This window comes from Gadus morhua, chromosome 17 (assembly GCF_902167405.1).
Source record: "Gadus morhua chromosome 17, gadMor3.0, whole genome shotgun sequence".
In the NCBI taxonomy this organism is placed as follows: domain Eukaryota; kingdom Metazoa; phylum Chordata; class Actinopteri; order Gadiformes; family Gadidae; genus Gadus; species Gadus morhua.
The window spans coordinates 6,796,484-6,822,722 of NC_044064.1; the positions used below are offsets into that span (position 1 = coordinate 6,796,484).

At 42.8% G+C, this 26,239-nt stretch overlaps 3 protein-coding genes across 4 annotated transcripts in view; all 3 read left to right on the forward strand.

The window, feature by feature from the left end:
- The first annotated feature begins 33 nt into the window (after positions 1-33).
- Positions 34-9,831, forward strand: atp1b2a (ATPase Na+/K+ transporting subunit beta 2a). Its single transcript, XM_030339043.1, has 8 exons — positions 34-385; positions 4,440-4,568; positions 4,875-4,979; positions 6,086-6,165; positions 7,214-7,339; positions 7,474-7,533; positions 8,399-8,491; positions 9,171-9,831. The coding sequence occupies exons 1-8, from the start codon at positions 286-288 to the stop codon at positions 9,333-9,335; spliced, it is 858 nt and encodes a 285-aa protein (XP_030194903.1). The 5' UTR covers positions 34-285; the 3' UTR covers positions 9,336-9,831.
- Positions 9,832-10,305: 474 nt separating this feature from the next.
- On the forward strand, positions 10,306-13,843 carry eif4e2rs1 (eukaryotic translation initiation factor 4E family member 2 related sequence 1). 2 transcript variants are annotated; one of them, XM_030338796.1, is made up of 7 exons: positions 10,306-10,711; positions 11,151-11,226; positions 11,325-11,459; positions 11,670-11,774; positions 12,099-12,251; positions 12,479-12,615; positions 13,599-13,843. In XM_030338796.1, the coding sequence occupies exons 1-7, from the start codon at positions 10,695-10,697 to the stop codon at positions 13,636-13,638; spliced, it is 663 nt and encodes a 220-aa protein (XP_030194656.1). In that variant the 5' UTR covers positions 10,306-10,694; the 3' UTR covers positions 13,639-13,843. The 2 variants fall into 2 exon arrangements, with proteins under 2 accessions (XP_030194656.1, XP_030194657.1); XM_030338797.1 differs by having other exon boundaries at positions 10,325-10,371.
- A 2,422-nt stretch (positions 13,844-16,265) lies between these two features.
- Positions 16,266-26,239, forward strand: part of LOC115529988 (guanylyl cyclase GC-E) — a 14,987-nt gene continuing 5,013 nt past the window's right edge. The window contains exons 1-18 of the mRNA XM_030339145.1: positions 16,266-16,635; positions 17,725-17,971; positions 18,954-19,184; positions 19,625-19,777; positions 20,108-20,250; positions 20,656-20,811; positions 21,385-21,534; positions 22,154-22,370; positions 22,755-22,824; positions 22,994-23,075; positions 23,186-23,299; positions 23,407-23,490; positions 23,640-23,816; positions 24,126-24,279; positions 24,492-24,635; positions 25,210-25,358; positions 25,735-25,898; positions 26,095-26,218. Coding sequence (XP_030195005.1) covers positions 17,731-17,971; positions 18,954-19,184; positions 19,625-19,777; positions 20,108-20,250; positions 20,656-20,811; positions 21,385-21,534; positions 22,154-22,370; positions 22,755-22,824; positions 22,994-23,075; positions 23,186-23,299; positions 23,407-23,490; positions 23,640-23,816; positions 24,126-24,279; positions 24,492-24,635; positions 25,210-25,358; positions 25,735-25,898; positions 26,095-26,218 — 2,553 coding nt within the window. The 5' untranslated portion in view covers positions 16,266-16,635; positions 17,725-17,730. The remainder of the gene's footprint in view (positions 16,636-17,724; positions 17,972-18,953; positions 19,185-19,624; positions 19,778-20,107; positions 20,251-20,655; positions 20,812-21,384; positions 21,535-22,153; positions 22,371-22,754; positions 22,825-22,993; positions 23,076-23,185; positions 23,300-23,406; positions 23,491-23,639; positions 23,817-24,125; positions 24,280-24,491; positions 24,636-25,209; positions 25,359-25,734; positions 25,899-26,094; positions 26,219-26,239) is intronic.

Consider the following 26,239-nt stretch of genomic DNA (forward strand, 5'->3'; position numbering starts at 1 on the left):
GGGGTTGGGGGGTGGGGGGGGGGGGGGGGGGGGGATGACATACTTACAGCCTCCTCGCAGGCTCTCACTCTCTCTCAGCCTCTCACCCTCTCTCACTCTCACCCTCTTTTCCTCTCTCTTCTCCCTCTCTCTCTTTCTCCATCTCTTTTCTTCACTCTTATTTGCCAACATCACTTCCTCCAAATCGTTTTCTCCTGGCCGTTAGTTCTCCAGCTTATTGATATTGAATCACTGGCCACTGGCTGTGAGCTATCGATCTAGTGGATCCTGAAGACCAGCTCTGCCATGTCAGGCAAGGACGAGCAGCAGAAGGACGCTGGCGGATGGGACTACATCTGGAACCCCAGGACCAATGAGTTCCTTGGCAGGACCGCCAAAAGCTGGGGTGAGGTCCAGTTACCTACTTTATGTGTCCGATTCTGAATCGCCTTCTTTACCTATATCTCCATCTGTTTACCTTATTTATCTGTGTTAACATATATTGACCTTATCTCCATCTATTGACCTTATGTATCTCTATCTCCATCTATTGACCTTATGTATCTCTATCAAGATCTATTGACCTTATGTATCTCTATCTCCATTTATTGACCTTATGTATCTCTATCTCCATCTATTGACCTTATGTTTCTCTATCTCCATCTATTGACCTTATGTTTCCATCTATTGACCTTATGTATCTCTATCTCCATCTATTGACCTTTTGTGTCTATGTCTCCATCTATTGACCTTATGTATCTGTATTTACATCAATTATGAATCTGTTATGAATCTATAATAACACAATAGAGATTCACATCTATTATGAATCTCTATTATGAATCTGTATCTCCCTCTATTGACCTCATGTATCTGTATATATATACCTTATGTATCTGTATCTCCCTTTATTGACCTTATGTATCTGTATATATATACCTTATGTATCTGTATCTCCCTTTATTGACCTTATGTATCTGTATCTATTGACCTTATGAATCTGTATCTCCCTCTATTGACTTTATACCTCTATATCTACATCGATTGACATTATGTCTCTTTATCTACATCTACCGACCTTATTTATGTTCATTTACATCTATTTACTTACGTACCAACACACTACTACCAGTGTGTAGCAACCAGCCTGGTGAGGCAGGGCAGCCAGGGGACGAGTAGGTGGCCATGTCGGTACAGGAGCCATGACGGGTATTTTGCCAGGACACCGGTCCTAGCAACTCTACTCTTACAACCAGTTCCATGGGATCGTTAGTGACCACATCATCATCTCAGTTTAACATCTTAAAAGATGACACAATCTACAATTACAGTTTATGGAAGAATACAGCACTGGACTACCAGTATGGACCAGTGGAATACCAGTATGTTCCACTAGGCTCCTATTATGGACCACTAGGCTACCAGTATGGACCACTGGACTACCAGTATAGACCACTCGGCTCCCATTATGGACCACTAGGCTGCCAATATAGATGCCTAGATTACCAGTATGGACCACTGGGCTACCATTATGGTCCACTAGGCTACCAGTATAGATGCCTGTGATACCAGTATGGACCACAAGTAGCCTGGGGGACCATTTAACCTTGCAAGGCCGCTGGTGTCGTGAGGTCCCAACCTGGCCAGGCTACAAGTGATGCGTCCGAACCACCAGTGGTTCGGACCAATCAGCGTCCTACGAGGAACCACGTGATCCACGTGCTACGTGATGGACAGATGGTTCAGCCAACCACCTGCCAAAGTATTTCTCGAACGTGCCGGGCCCCATCCAAACGGACAGGACGCCTGCCCAGATGGTTCTGTGAGGCCAACCATCTGCTACGTCAAGTTGTAAGCGTCTGGCCACGGCTCGTACCAATCACCACTTTGTATCTAACATGGGGGGCGGTTGATACGATGACTGTCCCCGCACCCTTTGACAGCACCGTTGAGGCATTATTTTTTTTATAAATAACCAAAATAGCTGCAGCGGACGTTTCACGCGTTTCCTTGCGCTGATTGGTTGAAGGTCTTGAGGCTTGTTGGTATGCGTGCGATGATAATGTCCCTTAGAAATAGATAATTAACTGAGAAATTCAAGACCAAACAACTTTGCGAAATCGGTCCGGCCATGTCCGGCTATAAGGCTGTAAAAAAATGTGTTTCTGTATCAAGTGCTCTGTCTCTGTTGACTGTGTTTTGACTGTTTCAACAGGATGTGTTCTGACTGTCTGGCTGGCTGAATGGGGCTTTGTGTCCTCAGTGATTTGAGTGAGGGTCTCTGTTTGTCCGTCATGGTGAATGGGCTGTGTGTCTGGCTCTTCATCATCATACAATCTTCGATGCGTAGCGCGCGCTGAAGGACTGCATGTGAATCAGGCTTACATAAGCTACACGGCGACGTCATATTACCCACAATTCCTCTGTTGCTGTGGCCTGGATTTTGGACTAGCACTTAAGGATAGACACACACAGGCACACAAGCACATACGCACACACGCACACACACACACACACACACACACACACACACACACACACACACACACACACACACACACACACACACACACACACATACACACATACATACACGCAAGCACAAGCACAAACAGCCACACACACATACACACACATTACTACCTATTTTTTCATCTGGGTTATGTGTGTGAGAGTGTGTGTGCGTGCTTGTGTTAATCTGGATTAGGGAAGAGTTCGATTGGACTATAATCTGTCTACATCTGGTACTCCCTCTCTCTTTCTCTCCATCTTTCTGGATATCTCTCTCTCTCTCTCTCTCGCCCTCTCTTTCTCTCCCTATCTCTCTTACTCTTTCTCTCCTATGCTTTTTCTATCTCACTGTGTCTCTCTTACTCTCTCTTTCTCCATGTCTCTCTCTCTATTCTACTCTTTTCTTCTCCATATATCTCTCTTTTACTCTCTCATCTATCTCAATTTTTCACGTTCTCTATCTCCATCCCTCTCTTTCTCTCCAATCTCTCTCTCCCTTGATCTTGCTCTCTCTATATATCTCTTAATTTATCTTTCTCTCCCCATTGCTCCCCTCATCTCTCTGTCTTTCTTTATCTCTCTCTCTCTCTCTCGTAATATTTCTCTCTCTCTCTCTCTCTCTCTCTCTCTCTCTCTCTCTCTCTCTCTCTCTCTCTCTCTCTCTCTCTCTCTCTCGCCCATATTGACAAAAGCGGGATTGCCCACTTGAAAATACAAGCTTGAGTGTAATTGTGTGTGTATAAGTTGCAGACTTCCCCCTCCCCCCCAGACAGAATGTAGGTTAAAAGTGGGCGGTCCACTCAAAGAGAGAGAGAGAGAGAGAGCGAGAGAGAGAAAATAGTTGAATGCACTCTAATTCAATGTTCAAAACAATAACCCTAACCTTTAACCCCAAATGCTAACTGTGAACCATAAATTAACGCTAACCTAATACTTCGCAACAATCACATCTAATTTCTCAGGTACCGTTCTGAGTAAAAGCACGTTTGTCAAAAGAAGAATCACATGAAAGCCCCTCCATAATAATATTCACAACCAACCTACACATTGATGTCAATAAAAGTTAAAATTCCCACCTCATTGGACCTGACCCAGTATTAGAGCCAACACTAGTTCTGACCAGCTCTGAATAGTTTCTGCTCATACATCAAGTGGTCAAAACAACACCAGAGGATGGTAAATGGACTGCATTTATATAGCCCTTTTATCCAAAGCACTTCACAATTTTGCCTGACTTTCACCCCTTCATGCACACATTCTCACACCGACAGCGGAGTCAACCATGCCAGGCAACAGCCAGCTCGTCGGAGGCAGTCAGGGTGAGGTGCCTTGCTCAGGGACACTTTGATCCTCAGCTGGGAGGAGCTGGGGATCGAACTAGCAACCTTGCGGCTACCAGCCAACCCCGCTCTACCTGCTGAGCTACTGCCGCTCTGAGGAGGTTGAAAACTCAGAGATAAATCAGACCCTAAAGGCGCGACATCTTTACCACGCAATCCTCACCGATATGCACGTTAGGATTCCCTTCGTTCCAGAGTTGCTTCTTGAACCAATTCCGGAGTGCAAAACGGATTGCGTGATTCAACTGCTTTCTGTAATAAATAGTTTTCCTACATTCATCCTCTGAGTCTTACCTTCATCAAAGAAGAACACCACCACTTCAACGAGATGAAACATACTCAAATAAGTGAAATTTTTCCACGACACCTGGTGTTCTATCAGTATCTGTGTGTGGGTGTGGGTCTATATAGGTCTGGTGTTATATCTCTACCTGTGTGTCTCTATAGGGCTGGTGCTGTCCTTCTACCTGTTCTATCTCTATCTGTGGGTCTTTATAGAGCTGGTGCTGTCCTTCTACCTGTTCTATCTCCATCTGTGTGTCTCTATAGGTCTACTGCTGTCCTTCTACCTGGTGTTTTACCTCCATCTCTCTCTGTGTGTCTCTATAGGGCTGATTCTGTCCTTCTACCTGGTGTTTTACCTCTTCCTGGCTGGGATGTTTGTGTTCACCATGTACGTCATGCTGCTGACGCTCGACGACTTCACGCCCACAAACCAGGACCGCCTCGTGACCCCAGGTACACAAACAAACACACGCACGCACGCACACACACACACACACACACACACACACACACACACACACACACACACACACACACACACACACACACACACAGACACAGACACAGACACAGACACACACACACACACACACACACACACAGAGACAGACACACACACACAGAGACACACACACACACACAGACAAACATCAACGCACAAACACACATACAAATACTCACGCATCCTCACACCGACGGTTGATGATTGGTTGATGACTGGTGGATGACTGGTTGCTGATTGGTGGTTTGGGTCGACAGGGTTAATGATTCGTCCTCGAGGAGAGCTGCTTGAACTCCGCTTCTCTCCTGAGAACACAGAGACGTGGGACGCACACGCCCAGAGCCTCGACACCTTCCTGGAACGTAAGAAACACACACACACACACACACACACACACACACACACACACACACACACACACACACACACACACACACACACACACACACACACACACACACACACACACACACACACACACACATACCGTCACAGAGCATAGTTCTGCTAAAGAAGTGCTCATGGGAAGATACAACGCCACTAGGTCGCATATACAAGGCAAACACACCATCTGTCTGTTGAACAGGCTGGTGGCATGGAGAACACGGAGTGAACCATAACTCCAGTGCCAATCGACAGCAGGGCTGGCAGGTTAAAGCCAACTTGGCATGCATTGGGTACCAGGGGAGGGAGGAGAGAACAGGAGTAATTTGACCACATTTCTTTTCGGTTCAGGTTAGGAATCGAGCTGAGGGGTTCTCGCTGAAATTCAGTAAACCGGAGAACAGCACGTAACAATATCTAATGTAGACGATATATAAACGAGTGGATGAGTGTCAGCTAAAATTGGTTGGATTCAAGCAACGTTTCTAAGATGGGAAATGCAGTTCTGGCGATACTGTTACGCAATATTTTTGGGAGATTGCGTGACATTTACAAATTGTCTCCGTTGTTTCTTCAGGCTGATGATTATCCGCTCTATTTTTCTCTGTGTTGAGCCTCAAATAGTTTTGGGACATCCATCCTTTAATTGCAGTCAGTCAAGAAACAACCGTCTGGGTGTCGAGGGGGTCGTTACGATCCAATAGGAAAGCTGTTTTGAGTTTTGTCCACGTAACAGTGAAAGCTAATTCCATAGCCGCAAATAACATCACCTTGACCGGAGCATGGAGATTGCAAAGGTCAGTGGACCAAGGACCCACCCTTGATGGAGACCAAAGCTTAGGTTGCAGTCTTTTGATTTAGATTCTTCACATAGAACAAATGGGTTCAATCTATGATGCAAGATCTAATCAGAGAAGAGCCGTCTCTGATGCCCGCATAAGTTTTTGAGACAATCAAGAAAAGATGGCTAGGGTAAATAGTGTTTAAGTCGTCAGTGAGGTCAGGTGTAATTGTAACCCTCTGGGAGCTTGCATCGCATTTCTCTCTCTCTGTCTGACTGTCTCTCTGGTGCTCTCTCTCCCAGCGTACAACGACATCTATCAGGCTCAGACCAACGATGATTGTGTGCCCGACCAGTTCTTCATTCAAGAGGACAGTGCGGAGGTCAGTCTGTCTCACTGTGTCTTACCTGTCTCTATCACTAGATCCAACCTGTCTCTCTCTAGATCTAACCTTTGTCTCTCCCAATATCCTCCCTCTCTCTCTTTAGGTCTAATCTGCCCTTCTCTTTAGATCTACCCTGTCTCTCTCTAGGACTAACCTGTCTCTCTCTTTGGGTCTTACCTGTCTCTTTCTTGCTTTAACCTGTCGGTCTCTCTAGGACTAACCAGTCTATCTCTTAAGATCGAACCTGTCTCTTTCGCTAGTATCTAACCGGTCAGACGCTCTAACCCATCTGTCTGTCTGGGTCCAACCTGTCTGTCTCACTAGCCTGTCGGTCTCTCAAGGTCAAACCTCTCTGTTTCTCTAACCTGTCTGTATATCTAGTTCTTATCTGTCTCTCCCGTGGGTTACCTGTCTAACCTGCCCTCCAATCTCCTGTCTCTCGATGTCTCGCTCTCTGTATATCCAACCAGGCGGTTTGTGTATCTCTAACCGACCTTTCTCTCCAAGTCGTCTCTTTCTCTGGATCTAACCTGTCTGTCTCTCTAACCTGTCCCTTTCTTAAATTGATTATATTTAGAAGGGACCACGTACAGTTTAAAACAGACCTGTCAACATTTGATGCAGCGTACGTCAATAGCTTTAAGTCTGTTTGCATCTCTGGTCCCTCGGCAGGTCTTAACAGACAAAGAGAGAAAGGACAATAAAAAACAAGACCGAACACAGAGACGAACAAAATTTAACACAGACGGCACGCAATACCCAGCTACACACAACAGCCACACACTATATCCGACCACTAATCATGGCTCCACCGATAAGCGGTCAGATATTGTGTGTTTGGCTTTTACAGAAAAGCTGATGACCCAAATGCAGTACAGCAAAATGGTATGGTACAGTCACTATGGAGAATGTTCTTGAGGATTTAGTAGAATTTACTGAGCGCGTAAACACAAATCCACAAAGGAGGGGCCAAACCGTTCGAAATGATGTGAACACGGTCTCCAGGGCTAACCTGTCTGTCTCTCTAATCCGTCTGTCTTTCTAGGTCAGGAACCATCCGAAGCGCTCCTGTCAGTTTAATCGCACTGTGCTGGAGGAATGTTCCGGGCTCCAAGATCGTTCCTATGGTTACCAGAGTGGTCAGCCCTGTGTCCTCATCAAACTCAACCGGGTAAAACCCTCTAACCCTTAGCCTCAGACTCTCTAACCCTAACCCCTCTTGCCATAATATTTTTGTGAGGATTTGTTAACCAAATTTGTTGTTGTGTTTCCGTCCGTCTGACTGTCTGTCCATCGGTTGCCTAGGTGATTGGAATGTTACCAGGGAAGGAGGGCCTGTCACCCTACGTTACCTGTGCTTCAAAGGTGGACCAATATATATATTCTAATCCATTCATGTGTTCATATCATTAAACCCCTTCATTTGTGACTATCTTCAAACCTCTTCATGTGTTTGTTTCATCTAACCCCTTCATGTGTTCATATCATCTAACCCATACAGTACATGTGTTTATATCTTCTAATTCCTTTATGTGTTCACACCATCTAACCCTTTAATGTGTTCTTATCATCTATCCCCTAGATGTCTCATACCACCTAACCCCTTCATATCTTTATACCTTCCAACCCCCTCTATGTGTTCATATCTTCTAAACAGTTTGTGTCTTCATATCACCTAACAGCTAACCCCTTCATGTGTTCCTATCATCCAACCCCTTCATAGCTTCGTACCATCTAACCCCGTCCAGTTAACAAAGTGGGAGAAGAGGAAGGGTAAGGAAAGGTGAAATACAGATCTTAGAAAAGACTGTTGAGCCACGGAACGCACAACATTTAGCTGTCTGCTAGCGCAGATGTTGTTTGTGTTAGCCAGATGTGCGGGCTCATGGATTCTACCGCAAATACCAATTCCACCCCCGAGCATTCAATTATAAGGAGGTTGATACAAAGGTTGTTGTGGGGAAAATTGTGTTTTTGAAATAAATGGTTGGCACAAACGGTTTGTTTTGCTCCTGAAAACACAGATGGTCTTACAAGACAAATATATGGGTCCGACTATTGCCTGGAACACGAGCAGTCAGGCACCATAGCTGACAAACATATCATCCGATTTACCGATGCACTTCAGAAACAAGAGATAGAGGCGATTCATTAGTATTTTAAGTAGGAGTAGTTTAGGTGTGTGTAATTATGAATGCTGTGTATATAAATATATATTTTGTTGTTTCAGAAAGAAGATGTAAATCTCGGACAGCTTGCATATTTTCCTTCCAATGCAGCTTTCAACTTGATGTACTACCCCTACTACGGCAAGAGAGCCCAGGTACACACACACACTCAACAAACACACACCATACATGCGTGCACACACGCAAGCACACACACACCTGATGTACTACCCCTACTATGGCAAAAGAGCCAAGGTACACACACACATTACACACGCACGCACGTACGCACGCACACGCGCACGCACACGCGCACGCACACGCACACACACATAGACACACACACAACCGATGTAATACCCCCCTACTATGGCAAGAGAGCCTACTCACACACACACACACACACACACACACACACAAGCACACGCACACACAAACATTGGGTTTGGTTGGGTGTACTCTCTAAGATGAATTTGAGATATTATATTGATATACAGTTTGACATTTCCTGGACTAATCTTCAGTAGGTTAGGTGAATACATCCCTCTGTGATGACCTGGAGTTACACATCAATAAATAATGTTCTCGACCCCTTTAAGGATAATTTTATTTTTTTAACTTTTTATTTACTTTATTTCTTTACCTTACCTTATTGTATTTTAATTTTAGGTAGGCATCCTTTATAAGCCCTTTGGGGTTTCTTTTGTCCCACCCGTGCATTTATGCATGTGTATGTTCATCTTTTTGCCACTTTAATCTTGTTCATCTGCACAAATAAAAACAAACTAAACTAAACGATCTTATCTGTGTGTGCGTGTGTGTGTGTCTCTGTAGGTGAACTACACACAGCCCTTGGTGGCAGTGAAGTTCATGAACCTGACGATGAACCAGGATGTGGCGGTGGAGTGTGTGGTGGTCTCCAACACCATTGCCCCGGGAGCCGAGAGAGACAAGTTTGCCGGCCGAGTTTCCTTCAAACTGAGAGTTAGCGACCAGTAGAACACAACCATCCACACCCCCACTCACACACACATGCACACAGACACACACCCACACGTGCACACGCACTCACCCACACACACACACACACACACACCCAACCACCCACACATACACATACCCACACCCAGCGACACCCCCCCCACCCACACACACACACACACACACACACCACCCACCCCCCCCCACACACAGACACATAAACACCCACACCGCCACCCCCCCCACACACACAAACACACAAATGCACACACCCACACATGCACACGCACACACACAAACACAGATGTGTGACCTTGTGAACTTGAACTGTCCTTAGTAAGACACACATTTATCGATCCAGACCAATCCTCTGCACTTCCTGGTTGGAGAGCCCATTAGCCAATCACATGGCTGTTGATAGCCCTGTGCCAATCTTGTTCTTGATCCTTTTTCTGGATTTGTTGTTCTATCCTCAATGTAAGATGTGTTTTGGAAAATAAAAAATTAAAATACAGATGTCTGTGTGTGGGTACTAGTATGTTTGTGTGGATAATTGGATGTCTGTTTGTGTATTGGTGTGTGTTTGTGTTTGTTTGTTGTTGTCTTATAGTGAAGGGCTTCTAGTAGAAGTCTCTTAGTGGAGGTCTCTTCTGGAGGTCTCTTAGTGGAGGTCTCTTAGTAGAGGAACCAGTTGGGTGAGAGTGATGATTTAAAGTTAATATAATTCACCAAATTTTGTATCATGAGAAAAATTCTCCAACAGAGGAGACACCAGAACAGACACAGGAACGATCAACCTAATCCTTTGATTTGCTGAGCTACTCTGTATTTTCTACCAATCTCATTTTACTTCCAATTAGTTTTCCTTCCTTACTGTTAAAAATATCGCATGCTGTTATTCTATTTTAAACCACAGGTGCCGTTTATGTAGTGTTCGCTTTTCATCTTATTTGCTTCTGTCCCTATTCATCACCCTTACCATTTGAATGCGCATGCGCGTGGTTTCCGGAAGATAATCAAACCCATAATTAACGCGGGGCTGAATCAATTCGGAGTGAGTTTAACACGTTTATACTTGAACCTGTTTGAGATGATAGTGAAATCCAAACGCGTATATAATGAGACCAGTTTAAATGTAAAGACGGCTGTAGACCTCTAATCAGTGTTTAGATACTGAGGTTCGAATCAAAAGTGCTTTAACTTTGGAACATTAGTTAGCTAAACTGAAGCCCAGTTAGGAGTTCAACCAGTGGTTAACCAAACCGCCAACTACTGCAGTTCAACCAGTGTTTAACAAGATCACTAACTAGTCCAGTTATAGTGAGTCAACAGCTTCAAGAGTTCACATCGGAGAAGACTGCTGGAGTTGGAAGAGAAATGAATCAACTGGAATTGTATGTGCATTGACTGTATGCTTTACTTAACCAAATAACAACTAACTTTCAGTAGGCCTATGACTTATTTGTTTATCTGGTTGTATTAAGTCTTTAAGATAACCAGCTCTTTAATGTAACTAGTTAACAGGTTAGTAGCTAACTTGCTGTTTAGGATAATACGTGATGGTTAGCTCTTTAAGCTAACCGGTTAGAAGGGTAGCGTGACTGCTAATGCAGTATCAGCGATAATTACACAACGTTGGTAGTTGTCTATCTGTTTATAACTATGGTTTTAGGGATGCTGATATCTTTGTGTTTTAAGATTAAATGGGAATGAGAGGATATCATGTTCTAGGATTAAAAGTGATGAAAATGAGGTTTTTTAGGAGCAAAGATGATGATCATTTAATGTTTTAAGATTAACGGTGGTGATGATGATGATATTTTGGTGTTTTAGGATCAAAGATGAAGATGAAGATTTGGACGAGTTGATGAATGCCAGGGATGACCCCAACGGCAACAACCCACACAAGGTGAATTTGTTATTTAGAATAAGTTGTATATTTCCTTTTTATTTGTAACGTGTATGTACGTATTTATATTCATAAATCTGTGTGTTTGTGTATTGCAGTCGGTCTCCCCAGGTCCGGGGGAACACCCACTCCAATACAACTACAGTCTGTGGTTTAGCAGAAGGACTCCTAGCAGACCGGCCAGCATCCAAAGCTACGAGCAGAACATCCGACAGATTGCCACAGTTGCCTCTGTAAGCACTGCTGTGTGATTAGGCTGAACAGTTCTGGTGCACCAGTTCTGGTGCCACCGAGTTTTTGATTTGGTGGTATCCTAACACATTTATTTTTGATTGGTAAATTGTTAACAGTTCTGGTTGATGTACTGTGTCTGTTTTTAGGTTGAACCGTTCTGGAAACTGCAGTCATCTGGTTTAACTCTGTGGGGGTGTGTGTGGTTGTAGGTGGAACAGTTCTGGAAGCTGTACAGTCATCTGATTCGACCTGGAGATCTAACGGGACACAGTGACTTCCACCTCTTTAAGGAAGGGATCAAACCGATGTGGGAGGTAAGTGTATATTATAGGGTATTATCATCACTATTATACATATTTATTCATGGTTACTAACGAAAAATAAAGTAGTTTCTCTTTCATTGCGCAGAGACATTCTGCAGTCGAGCACCAGTGGTAGAGCTTAGCTATATGTGATTGGCGGCAAGATCGATTTTCCTAAAAAATCAGAAGAAATTATGAATTTTTCAGAAATTTGACTGGAGCGGTCTGAAAGATATATTCTGCTCAAAAAACTGATCAGCTCAAACAAAGGCGGCCAAAAAAGAGTGAGTGTGTGTGTGTGTGTTTATATGTATACATATCATGTGTGTTTTATAGGATGATGCAAACCGAAGTGGGGGCAAGTGGATCATCCGTCTTCGTAAAGGGCTGGCGAGTCGTTTCTGGGAGAACATCATCCTGGCCATGGTGGGGGAGCAGTTCATGGTGGGGGAGGAGGTCTGTGGCGTGGTGGTGTCCATACGCTTCCAGGTACTGTACCATTAGAAATAGTACTACAGTAATGTCTGACCCTAACCTTGCAGCTGTGGATGTGTTCTATACTGTCTAACCATATAGGTGTGGATGTGTTCTATACTCTCTAACCCTATAGGTGTGGATGCATTCTATTGCGTGTGTGTGTGGGTTTAAACTCTCTGACCCAACGTGTGTGTGTGTGTGTGTGTGTGTGTGTGTGTGTGTGTGTGTGTGTGTTACAGGAAGACATCTTGTCCATCTGGAACCGGACGTCCAGCGACCAGACCACAACGTCCCGCATCCGAGACACTCTGAGACGAGTCTTAAACCTTCCTCCCAACACCATCATGGAGTATAAAACGCACAACGACAGCATCAAGTAAGACTCTCTAACCCGAACCAACCAGCACCATCATGGAGTATAAAACAGACAATCTCATGCAACACTAACTACTAGGGATGGGCACGAGTAGTAAATTCCAAACTCGAGTGATCGAAGGAATAGTATTTAGTAATTAGAATGCATCGCATCTGCAGCAGAAATAGGCCTAATGATGAATGGCAATATTACCAACCAAACATGAAATGCTTATTCTCCATCAAAACAATCAGTTATCAGAGTATTCATTATTTATTATTAAATAACTATTACGTTCAAAACACATTTTCCTTACAAAAATAAATATGTGTCTCACAATTTGTTTTAAAACGGTTTAAAAAAATAAATAAAAAATCAAGTAGCCTAACCATTGCAAATAATTTAAAGCTGCGAATGAAACGGCAGCAAATGGACTATGGAAACACTTAGCGTTGTGATCTTCTCTACACGGCCGGGATTACAGCTGCGTCTTGCGGCGGTGAAAATAGCCGACACACTTGGTTGCTGCGGGTCTACTTTCCCGAACTCACCGTTGTGTTTCAGGAGCATATGTTGCCGCATAGTACTTGTAGTACTCTGGTAGCTCGATTTCGCTTGGCATATTTTACATTTCACCTTATGATCTCCTATTTCTTTAAAGTATTTCAATTCTTTGCGGCGCTATGCTTTAACCGCCATCTCTTAACTTTTTGAATTCTGGGATGCCTGCACACGGCACGGCACGGCACGCGCCACACAGAAATGGATACATTTCATTTGCTTTGTGCCCACGGCATGCGTTAGTGGCGCCGCACAGTCAGAAAATTGATACATTTGCTCCAGAAAACTTTGTTTGCGTGTGTATATGCAAACTCGAGTTTGCCTGTCCACCAACCGAGTTCATTTGTAACGAGGAGTACTCGAGTATTCGATTCCTCACGCCCATCCCTACTAACTACCAAGCCCCATTTTTTTATTATTAATTATGGTTTTGTTTCTTTTAGGGATAACTCCAGTTTCAGAAACACCAAGATCACCCTGTGAGGAGACCAACACATGAACCAGATTGTGGAAACGGATTGTGGTGGATGATGAATGCATGGCATGTGAAATCAAGAGCGGATGGATGTATGTTTGAATGAATGAATGAATGAATGAATGAATGAATGAGAGTACAAATGAATGACAGAGGTCGTGATTTTCATCTGACTTGTGATCTTATTATTAATTAAAGCAGCTGTTAAACAAGTCTGTGGTCCACAAATTACTTCCTGTGGTTCTGCTCAACCTTGGGCCCCCCCCCCCCCCCCAAGAGGAGCATGATAATGGGAAGACCCAGGCAGCTATCTACATATGTAATTTATACAACTGCATTTTAAATGAAAAAGGTTCCATTGTAATTAATGTTAAATCACCTGTATACAAACTGTGTGTGCTAATGTCCAACTGACACTAGGGGTCACCAACCTTTTTGAACCCGAGAGCTACTTCATGTGTACCGAGTCATACGAAGGGCACCCAGTTTGATACACTTCTGAAACAACGAATTTGCTCAGTTTGCCTTTAGTTATATATTACTATTAATGATACTCATCTATGAGAAGACACTGATCATGTTTTCTCACAATAATTATCAATAATGACTTAAAAAAGGTGAGAAAGAGTTGTTCAAGAATGGGTGGGGCTATGTTTAGAACAGGCGTGCGGGCGCCTCGTACGGTCCTTGCGAGCCCCCCGGTGCCCGCGGCTCCGTGGTGGTGACCCCTGCACTAGAGGGTGTTGTCAACACTAGACAATAATCTGGATAAAAAAAGGCACTTGGTTCCAGCAGGGGGCCACCTGCCATCTTTAGTGTGTTTGAATGTGTCAGTGTTTTTAATAATTGGACGATGTCATTCACCTGTACAGGTGTGGGCTCCAAGCTACAGTATATGTAGTGAACCCCATCGGCCATTTGGTGTCTTCTTCCACGGGCTTGTTGGCTTTTGGTTTTGTTTCTTTGTTTTATTCACATGGGAAAACCTCCCACTACCCACATTTCGATCGTCCACCCACTGCAATATATATTAATTTAATCGTTTATGTATAGTCCCCTGAAGGGGACATGGCTGTACGTATATTTTGGCAAAACACGGATACGCTGACTCTCAACCTTTCAGATCCACAGTTAACTTGTGTATTAACATTTCTAGCTATATTTATTATCGTTTGTGTGTGTGTGTTTTAACTGCTTGCGTCGTTAATGTGATTTTTATGTTTTGAAGCAATATACCGGGGGGAGACTATTTTCTGGTTATGAAATATGCTAACTTAAATGATGTATATTATTACACGTGCGTGCTTCAAACGCAGCCTTTTTTTCATTTTCTATGACTTCCCCATATAAATCCTGTATTTTGTACATTAACATATCATAAACACACAGGCACTATTTTTAACCCGCTTAATGACGGTTGTCGGCGGTACTAGGCTCCTGTAATGAGGTACTTCATGTTCACAATGTAAACACAGTTCACATTGACAACGAGTTGGAGTTCCAGATAGAGTTCCAGGTAAAGTGTCATTTACACAAACCCAGATGAGGATCATCCCATTAGTAGGGCCCTGAAGTCATTTACAAATTAAAAGATTAATTTGTTTTACTCCAAACATGACGCCACTTTGTTTTGTAAACAAAGTTCCTCCGGCTATGGAAAATACAACATATTCTATGGGGACTTTAATTTATGTAGATGAAATGTGAAATCTGTTAAAATGATCAAAATTGTCAACCATACCTGTGTGTGATTGTGGCCAGGTATGGTCAAGTACATCAATTTGCATAGCATGTGCGTTGCCAGGTAGCGTCATCGTGTGTATGGGCGTTGCCGTGTAAAATAAACATGTCAGTTGTAATCTGTTCAAATCCTAATCTGGATTACCGCCGTCTCCAAATATCACCGCTACCATCTGGCCTGCTACCACGAATAGATGGTTTAGTCCCACCACGGACCACCTCACGTGAGTCAATCACTCACTATTCTCAGCAGGCAAACTCAGAAAGGCCTTCTCATGTGGTTATGGTATGTATGGTATGTAATCCATGTATGGTAGGTATGTACATGCATTTATGCATGTAAAAATACAATATAGTAATATACCAGTAGTGCTAATTACTACTAGAACAAAATTGCGTACTAGTGGTTCAAATGCATTGAGTGAATGAATTGAAGTTTGTTAGTAGTAGTAACCAGTAGTTACAATATACTTACTATAATAAGTGTGTATGTAGATGCATACACACTTATTATAGTATATATTTGTAACAGTACTACTTGGGCAAATATATTGCATGCATAAACTGAACTTTTGGAAATCTTAGTAGGGACGATGTCTAGTTTAAGAACTATAAGTCATATGAACTACAAGCACTTATAGTACCATGAAAATAATGAAATGACTGTATATTACTTGATAATCATGTAGATACAAATAAAAGCACACCACCATCAATATGATGTAATGCTTTATACTATAATTGATCGTTATGTCGATAGAAAGGTTGTCCTAGTTGAACTCTAAACAAGATTAAAGACTAACTGTCATTTCTCTCTCTACCCCCACCCCCCTCTCTCGCCCCTTCCCCTCCCCTCCCCTCCCCTGTCTCTCTTTCTCTCTCTCTTCCTCTACGTTCTATCCACTCCCCTCTCTCCCTCTCTATTCTCTCTCCCCCTCTGTTTTCCTCCCCCCACTATCTCTCGTTCTTTCTCGTTGGAGATGAGTAGTGAAAGTACATTTCACCTTAAGAAACTTCCAGCATGAGTTTCGAACCTTAACGCTTAACTTAATGGAACTTCAAGCATGAGGATCTAACCTTAACCCTTACTTTAAAGGAATTTCCTGCACGAGGATCTTAACTTTACTCTTACTTTAAAGGACCTCAAGCTTGAGGATCAGACCTTATCCCTAACCTTTGCACTAGGATCTAACCTTCACTGTACTTCATGTAGAAGAACTGATTGGACCTGGAGCATCATAATAAGAAGAAAGCCTTATGTACCGGTAAGTTATAGATCTATAAGTATTTGTGGATCCACACTAGTTTTCCTTGTTCTAGAATATATATTATTACTCTATGTGTCTTATCTAAATTACTATATAAATCTTATCTGATGTACGATTGTAAAAGTTGCTCACTCTCCAGGTGAATATAATTTGAATGCAGAATGCTGATATAAAGGTATTCGCCGCAAAAAAACAGTCTGGATATGACATGAGAACGGGGGTGTTTAAATGTGTTTAACACAACAGTTTCATGGACACCATAGATGCATTAGGGTTATCCCAATGAGCTACTCACAAGAATCCCAGTTGTCTTGACCTCTTTCCTTTATATTACAGATCTGTCAAACCTTATGTCCTTGTTCAGGGCAAGGGCAGCCTAACTATTTTATTTTGATAATTTTGCAGATAAGGATGCGCTCTCCCAAATGATGTTTTATTTAACAACCCTGTGTTTTTTCTTACTTTATTACACACACACCACACCATTTCAAACACAGCCATCATTTCTTTTTCAGTGACATGTACATGTAAATCCTGTATGTTATGCATGAACATGAACATATTACATGAGCACAGTATTCCTAATATTCCTGGAACAGAGCACTGTGGTGCTCATATTCCCAATGTAAACACAGTTCACATTGATTACGAGTTGGAGTTCTATGTATAGTGTCATTCACACAAACCCAGAGGCGGATTCATCCCCTTAATAGAGCCCTTAAGTCATTTACTTATTTAAAGATTCATTATTTAGGCCGGGTTTTACTTACAAATCCTATTTGTTGCATTAACTTTCGCATGCGTACAGGGTTTTGGTTTTAATAGTAAAAAGATCACGTAAAGCATTATGTTTGAAGGGTCAAAGATGGCTTGTGAAGCCAACCTGCAATTAAAGCAGATATCTTTTAATAAACAAATTTAGTTAAGTCTGAAAGAATCAGAAAGCATAAGGGTTATCCCAACGAGCTAATCCCAAGAATCCTCGACCTCTTTGACTTATATAACTGAACCGAGTTTGTCAAACCCAATCATGTCTTTGTTCAGGGCAAGGGAAACCTAACTATTCCATCTTGTTTGTTTTTACAGATAAGGATGCGTTCTCCTCGATGGTTGCTAGGTGTGTGGCTTTGGTGGCTATGCATAGGAAATGCGCGGACAGCAACTTTCAAGCTGGCGCTGATTGGTCCGTGGTCATGTGACCCCCTGTTCTCCAGAGCGATGCCTGCCACAGCAGCGAACCTGGCGTTGTCATGGATACACAGAGATGTTGGACTCAGTAAAGGCTACTGGTACGACGTGGTACTTCTTGAGGAGGACTGCTCTGCCTCTAAAGGTATTATATAGTTTATATAGGACTAGTAATAAGGGACTTATCTCAAATAAATAATAAGTACTACGTGTAGTACTGTAGTTGTATTAAACTACTAAAGGAGGAATTCTAAAGGTATTGCATAGTATATATAAGGTTGGTATATGTATTAATAAAGTGCCTTATATAGTACTTTAGTTTTATTCAACTAGTGGAGGAATACTCTGTCCTGCCCTCCAAATATTGTGCTAACATAGTTCTTAATGATTAATAATAAATCCTAATAAAGGATTAATAATGAATCACAGTAGAATCGATTTTGAATTTCCATATGTTAAGTTCAGGTTCAGACAACTTTATTGAAGCTTACCCAGTAACTAAACACATCATAATAAGATAGTCATACGTCAGAGGCCACAGATCAACACTCACCACAGAACAACGACCTGATGTAAATACAATAAAACAATTTGTTATAAAAATAATGGAGTCATTTAGAATGACGTTTAATAGCCTGAGAGTAGAATGAAGGACTCAGTATAGTGGTTTACTCTCCTTAAGGGCAGTTTATACATCAGACTAGCTGATCATTCCTTTTCCTTTCTGCATTATTCTAAGCATTTTATCATAGTCTTAAGAGTAGTTAAGACAATTAATACCTATATATATATATATATATATATATATATATATATATATATGAGAGAGAGAGAGAGAGAGAGAGAGAGAGAGAGAGAGAGAGAGAGAGAGAGAGAGAGAGAGAGAGAGAGAGAGAGAGAGAGAGAGAGAGAGAGAGAGAGAGAGAGAGAGAGAGAGAGATATTCCACTCGGAATTAAGTAATAAAGTACCATAATGTTAAGTAGTGGGCTTGGTGAAAGTACACCATTAAGAATGTATTTGATGGTTGGGAAAACATTTAGCACGCGTTTGATGGTGGGGTGTTGGGTATCTGTTGATATATTTCTGGATGGATGTGATCTCTGTGCCTGCGTGATTATGTTCCAGCGGTGACTCAGCTGGTCGAAATGGAGGGATATGGCCACGCCTACATTGGACCCTTTAATCCCGCCCTTTGTCATGCTGCCACTCTAATGGCCCAGCACTGGGAGGCGGGGCTTGCTTCTCCAGGCTGTCTCAATTCTGAATGGCCAAGCCTTCCACCCATCACCCCTACCAGTCAAGTCCTGTTCGCTGTTTTGAGATTCTTCCGCTGGGCCCATGTGGGTGTGATCTCTGGTAAGTGGGTGTGGCTTATATACATGGGTAGGGTTTCTGGTAAGTGGGTGTGGTTTATATTAATGAGTGTGGACTCTGGATAGTGGGGTTGGCTTATATACATGGGTGGGGTCTTTGGTAAGTGAGTGTGGTTTATATAAATGGGTGTGTGGTCTGGCAAGTGTTGAGGTTTGTTTAAATGTGTGTGCGCTCTGGTTAGTGGGTGTGGCTTATATACATGGGTGTGGTCTAATGCAACACTTCTCAAGGGAGAAGAGAGGCAGGGAGGTGGGGGGCTCTTCATCAACTTTAGGATGTTGGAGTTGCCTGTGGCTAGCTAGGGTATGTTAGGGTAATTTAGGGCTAACATCATTCGACCTTGTGAGCTGGGGTTAGGGTTACTTGAGCTGAGAGTTTGTTCTGGTAAAGATGATCATTGGTATGAATTCCTTGTTCTACAGCTCCGACTGACCTATGGGAAGGCACCGGGCAGGAAGTGGCCTCGGCTCTCAGAGCTCTTGGCATTCCAGTTGGTCCAGTTGTTACCATGGGAACAAAAGAGGAAGGACCTAAAGAAGCCCTGAAAGCCATCAGAGAAGCTGACCAGGTCAAAGGTCATTATGTTTGCTATTTGAAGCACTTACGCACTTATTGTATGTCGTAAGTCTTGACACCTGATGTACGCACTTATTGTATGTTGTACGTCCTTACACTTAGTACATAGCATTGTGTAGTATCTTATCCTTGCTAGCTTTGTTGCACAGGGAAGGGGTTAACCAACTATTGTTTCTCTTTCTTCCGACATATATATATATGTCGGAAGAAATATAGGATAAAAGCGTCTGCTAAAAGCCCTAAAAGTAAATATAAATGTTTATGCTATATGTGTCAATGTGTGTAACCATTTCCACCCATATATTGTGCTTTCTCCCTAATTCTTTCAGTGGTCATCTTGTGCATGAGCTCTGCTCTCATTGGTGGAGAAGAACAAAGAGATCTCCTATTGGCTGCCTTGGACATGGGGATGGTGTCGGATGGCTACGTGTTCATTCCTTATGATGCCCTACTGTATGCCATGCCTTACCAGGTGACGTTCATGAACCCTTCAGCCTCATTACATATTCACCAGGACGTGCATGTCATGGGGTTAATAAGGGTTGGATTGCACGTCATGGTCGCCAGCATTGCTGGAGTCTAGCAGCCCATAGAGGAAACGGTCCATATATGGCTCATTGAGGGCGGAACTTCAGTGAGCCTTGCTATTACCAGAAGTCAAAAAACACATAGATGTCATAATAATTAGAAAAACTGAAAATGCCTTCTATTGTACCTATTTGTGTATGTACAACATACTGCCTCATTTTCTTTGATAAAATGTTAAAAAAAACTGTTTTATGAAATAGAACTGGCAATCTGGACCTCTTACAATAAATAAATTGGAGATGAACAACCTACTGAGATCCTAACCAAACTCGTAATTTCCTCCAATCAGGATACAGCATTCCCTTTACTGGCCAACAGCTCGAGACTCCGTCATGCTTACAGCGCGGTGTTGACCGTAACCATGGCGTCAGACCAAAGCTTCTATGATGCGTTCCGAAGCGCTCAACAGAGCCGGGAAATACGATCGGTTGTGGCCGCAACAGAGGTGCCTACACTGATTCACACTCATACCCATATATGCTATGCTAACCCTACCCGTTGGCCCTGACCCTAACCCTGTTGCATCTACAAAAGTACGCACACTAACTAACCCTTACACACGTCCACAATATGTCTCGTTCATCAGAATGCATCGTGGGATTATTTGTTGGTGTTACTCCGCCATATTGAGAGTATTCAAGAGAGTTGTAGTACTTCAATATACTATTACCTTCGGTAACGAAAAAGTTGTTTTGAAACTGTCAGTCCACGCTATGGCGCTTTCAAACACAAAGTCCCCCTGTAATGACAAACATTCCACGGTTTATTACCAAAACAACATTAACATCAACACAATAATGTTGTTGAGATGAATAAAGTATATCTTATCTTATAACTGATACTCCAATGCTCCTTTGCTTCCAAAATGGAGGTTGAGATGCGGTAGCCCTAAAACGATGTTAATATGTTGTCAATGGTGTTAATACGTTGTTAATGTGTTGGAAAAACCTTGTTTACACATTAATACTACATTAATACAAAAAATATTTTTCTTTGGTGGTTTCTTCTTTTTCTTCAGGTCTCGCCTCTCTTTGGATCCATCGTCAACATGGTGTACTTCGTTGCTAAGGCAGTGGAGGAGCGTCGTCAAGCAGGGGGAGGGGCATGGGTGACGGGCAATCAGCTTGCTCAATCAGAAGGAGGTTTTGAGTTCCGTGGTTTCAATCAGGTCAGCAGGTCGGCATGCTACAGGATACGGCTAACACTACGGCTAATTAGTCAGAATTCCTCCCATTTTTGCAATACTTGTTCCCTATATTTTTGATTGTGTCTCTAGATGCATTGATTGTCCCTACATGTTTTCATTGTGTCTCTAGATGTACAGTCCCTAGATCATGTCTGTAATTGTATTGATCGTCTCTAGATGCATTGATTGTGTATCTATATGTATTGATCTTGTCTCTATATTGTATTGTAGGTGTTTTGTAGGTGTAGAGAAGGCGGTTCCCGTCTCATTGATGCTGAGATTGTCTCTAGATGTATTGATTGTGTGTTCGATTGTGTCTCTACATGTATTGATTGTGTCTCTAGATTTATTGATTGTGTATCTAGATGTAATGATGTGTATCTAAATGTATCGATTGTGTCTCCAGATGTATTGATTGTGTCTCTAGATGTATTGATTGTCTCTAGATGTATTTGTTTGTAGATGCATTCATTGTCTCTAGATGTATTGGTTGCGTATCTAGATGTATTGATTGTCTCTAGATATATTGATTGTCTCTAGATGTATTGATTGTCTGTAGATGTATTGATTGTGTATGTGTTGATTGTGTCTCCCTCTGTAGAAGCTGTATGGGCGCCCAAGCAGTGGAGGGCTTCAGTCCAGCTATGTGGTGTTGGACATTGACGGAGACAGACTGGTCCCCACCCATGTTTTGGAACCCACACAGATACACAAGTTTGGAGTACTCAGACCCTTGGCGCGCTCTTTTAGCTTTCCTGGCGGAAAACCCCCCTCTGCAAGATTCTGTTGGTTCAGTCCAGATCAGACCTGCGCTGGAGGTTTGTACCGTGTTTGTCGGGAGGAGATGGTTTCAGATATATGTGGTGCATCAATCCTTCGCAAACATGTACCATGACAGAGCGGCCTGCGTTTATGCTTCCACGTCACACCATGGAGGCAGTATAACGGTAGCATGAGGTCGGATTTACGCGACCAGTGTTGAAAGACGATAACATAGAACCTGTTTCTTAAACAATTAGAGGGGTTTCTAACCATGACCATATTCCTAGATTTGTTTGTAACCCTCAACGTAACCATCTGTGACCTCATGCATAAATGCGACCCTACTTCAACTTTTGCCGGTATGACGGTTTTGTTGTGATAGGTGAGGTGTTTTGTAGGTTTGGATAAGGTTTTTACATTGATACTGCCCTGTTCTGAAGGTGTAGAGAAGGCGGTTCCCGTCTCCCTCTTCCTGGTGATATGCATGGGGATTGCTGCTGTTGTTTACAGGTCAGAGGTCATGATCTGGTTCAATGTTTTACCCTTCCTACAAATTGTTTCTGTGTGAGTCTATATACTACATACTGTATATATGTATGTATATCCCCTTGATGAGGACATATATGGATATATATATATAGCTTTATCTCTAACTCTATTGTACCCACCCTGTGTGTAGGAACAAGAGATTTCTCAGCAGCAATGAAGTCATTCTAACTATGGATGACATCATCTTTATTGACACGCACACCGGCGAAAAGGTTTGTACTGGCACAGCATTGCACCTAGCATGTAGCATAGCACATAGCCTTTAGCACCTAGCCGGCCGTCCTATCCATAATTGCATGTGTATATGTTTGTGTATGTCTAGAAACTGAACGAAGGGTCCACGATGAGTGTCGGCGGGGTCAGGAGTCCCATGAGATCCATTACAAGAAGTTACATTCAGTCCACGCCAGAGACTACAAATATAGGACTACTGGAGGTACTTGTCTGTTTGTCTGGCTCTCTGTCTGCCCAGCAGCCTGGCTTCGCGCCAATCCGTCTGTCTGCCTGAAACCTCTCTCTTTCTATTGGCTGTGCTCTTGCCAGGGCGATTGGGTATGGTTGAAGAGGATACCAGAAGGACGGGAGATGACAGCTGTCAATCAATCAACCAAGAATCTGTTCAGTTCTGTAAGACACAAACACAAACACATTCATGCACAATAAAGAAACATTCTTAACTGAATTACGGATTTCTCTCGTCCACCCACTTAACTATCCCTAATTCATTAGTTAACGGAAGTGTTAACTGTTAACCTGTTAACCCTACCCCTGTCCAGTTCAGGGAGATGAGACATGAGAATCTCAGCGTCTATGTTGGACTCTTCCTGGACTCTGGGATCTTTGCCATGGTTACAGAGCACTGTCCACGCGGGAGTTTGGCCGACCTGTTAGCGGACAGCAGCATGAGACTGGACTGGATGTTCAAGTCCTCCCTTCTCACGGACCTCATCAAGGTACTTACCATAGTAACCCGTACCCTAGGAAACCTTACCCTAGAAACCCTACTCACGTACCTCATCGAGGTAGTGACCATAGTAACCCGTACCCTAGGAAACCTTACCCTAGAAACCCTTTCTCACGGACCTCATCAAGGTACTGACCCTAGTAACACTAACCCCAAGCCCTTTTAGTGGCCACAGGTTACAAAAGCTTCATAAATACAGTCCATTTAAAATTGGTCATATACCCCTGACTGTTATTAATGCTTACGCATATTAAAGTTGCATATTTGTAACCCCCCCAATCATTCACATTTTTGTTAGGGGATGAAGTATCTTCACATGCACAGGCTGACCCATGGACGTCTCAAGTCGAGGAACTGTGTGGTGGACGAACGATTCGTCCTCAAGGTCTCTGACTACGGCCTTCCCATGGTGCTTCACTCTCAGAACCTTGATCCAGCCAAGGGAACAGAAGGTAGAAACTTCATCTTCTTTAGTAGTTCATTCAGCGGACTGGAAGAGGTTATGCGTGGATGTGTGTCCTATCTGTTTTTCCAAACACTTTAAAGTGTTTAATCCAGTCAAAACATGTTCGGAACATGTCAAAGTCTGTGTTCATCCAAATCAACTGGTCCATGAATTCAAAGTGGAAGGTGTCATTCGTAACTTGCGGCATGTCCTCTTCAGATCTGCTGTGGACTGCTCCAGAACTTCTCAGGCAGCCTGTACGAGGAGGAACCTATGCTGCTGACGTCTTCAGCTTCTCCATCATCATCCAGGAAGTGGTCTCACGAACACTGCCCTACGCCATGCTGGACATGCCCGACCATGGTGAGTGTATTCAAGCTTATGGTTGGCTCCCTGTTTCCTTGCTAAGGGTTAGCTTCCTGTTGTCAAGCTTATGGTTAGCTTCATGTTGTCCAGCTTAGCATAAGATTTCGGTTTTCCCTGCAAAGTGTTTGCTGTACAACAGTGATAAGCAGGGGCAAAAAGTTCTGGTGTGGCTGTAACGCACATTGACGGCATGCAATTATTCTAATTAAGTCTGACTTTCGATATGTGTACATTGTTGGAAACTATCCTAGATTTGTCTTTGTGCACCAATTGAAAAACACACTTACAAAAGAGTTTGCCTAATTGTTTACAGGTTTTGGGTATTTCTTGCATCCCTAATCCCCTAGAAATATATAAAAAATGTAGACACACTCGCAACTCGACATGACATATCTTAATATGAAAAAAACCCTGAGATTTATGACTGTTATTCGATGATAAGTCAGGATACGTTGCTTTAAGTCAACTAGGGAATTCCTCGTAGAATGACAGCCCTACTCCCCATGCAAGTCTGTCCGTCTGTCTGAGTCTCTCTCTATACCTGTCTGTCTCTCTCTCCGTCTGTGTGCAGAGATAGTGGAGCGGCTGAGAAACCCCCCTCCTCTCTGCAGGCCACTGTTCTGTATGGACATAGCTCCCGCAGAGTGTCTGTCTCTCATGACCCAGTGCTGGGATGAAGATCCCGGCAAAAGGCCCACCTTCCACTGCATATTGAGACAGGTTATAATAATAATAATAATAATAATAATAATACATTTAATTTGAAAAGCGCCTTTCAAGGTACCCAAGGACACTGTTCAATAAAGGGCATGTAACCAATAAACGTACATAGTCAATAGCAGTCACACTCATGGTCCGAAAACACTAACAATATGGACATAGCACATTTAAACACGTTGCAGCAAAATTAAATACGTTGTAGCATATTTAAACAGGAACAAGCCTATTTAATGAAAGTGAGTAAGATATGTTTGAATATTTGTGATATTGATATTGAATGTTTCGTGTAGTTTATCATAGTGTCCAGTTATTCCAGTTAGTTTGTAATTGTTTCTACTTGTTTCTGTGTCGCTTCTAACGGTCTTCTTTCTTGCAGTTTCGTGGCATTCATCAGGGCAAGAAACCCCACATCATAGACTCCATGTTGCGCATGCTGGAGCAGTACAGTTCCAACCTAGAGGACTTGATCAAAGAGAGGACGGATGAACTGGAGATAGAGAGAAAAAAGACTGACAAGCTCATCAGCCAGCTCTTGCCTGAGTAAGATACACATTTATATGAAATATAGATATGCAATCTCTGTAATCCACATCTATCTATATGCAAGCTGCTAGGTTTTGTTGAACCCTAGGCAGGATGCTGGGGTTGGGCACGACAGTAACCCTGGTGAAAGAAGACAGTCAAATATGAAATGTGATTCAAGCGAAAAAAAAAAGTGCGGTTCAATTGTTGACAGATCCGTAGCCCGGTCACTGAAGTTAGGAAATCCGGTTGAACCAGAACATTATGCAGACTCAACTCTCTACTTCAGTGACATCGTTGGCTTCACCACAATATCCGCCCTGAGCGAACCTATCGAGGTACTGTAACACTGCATAAAC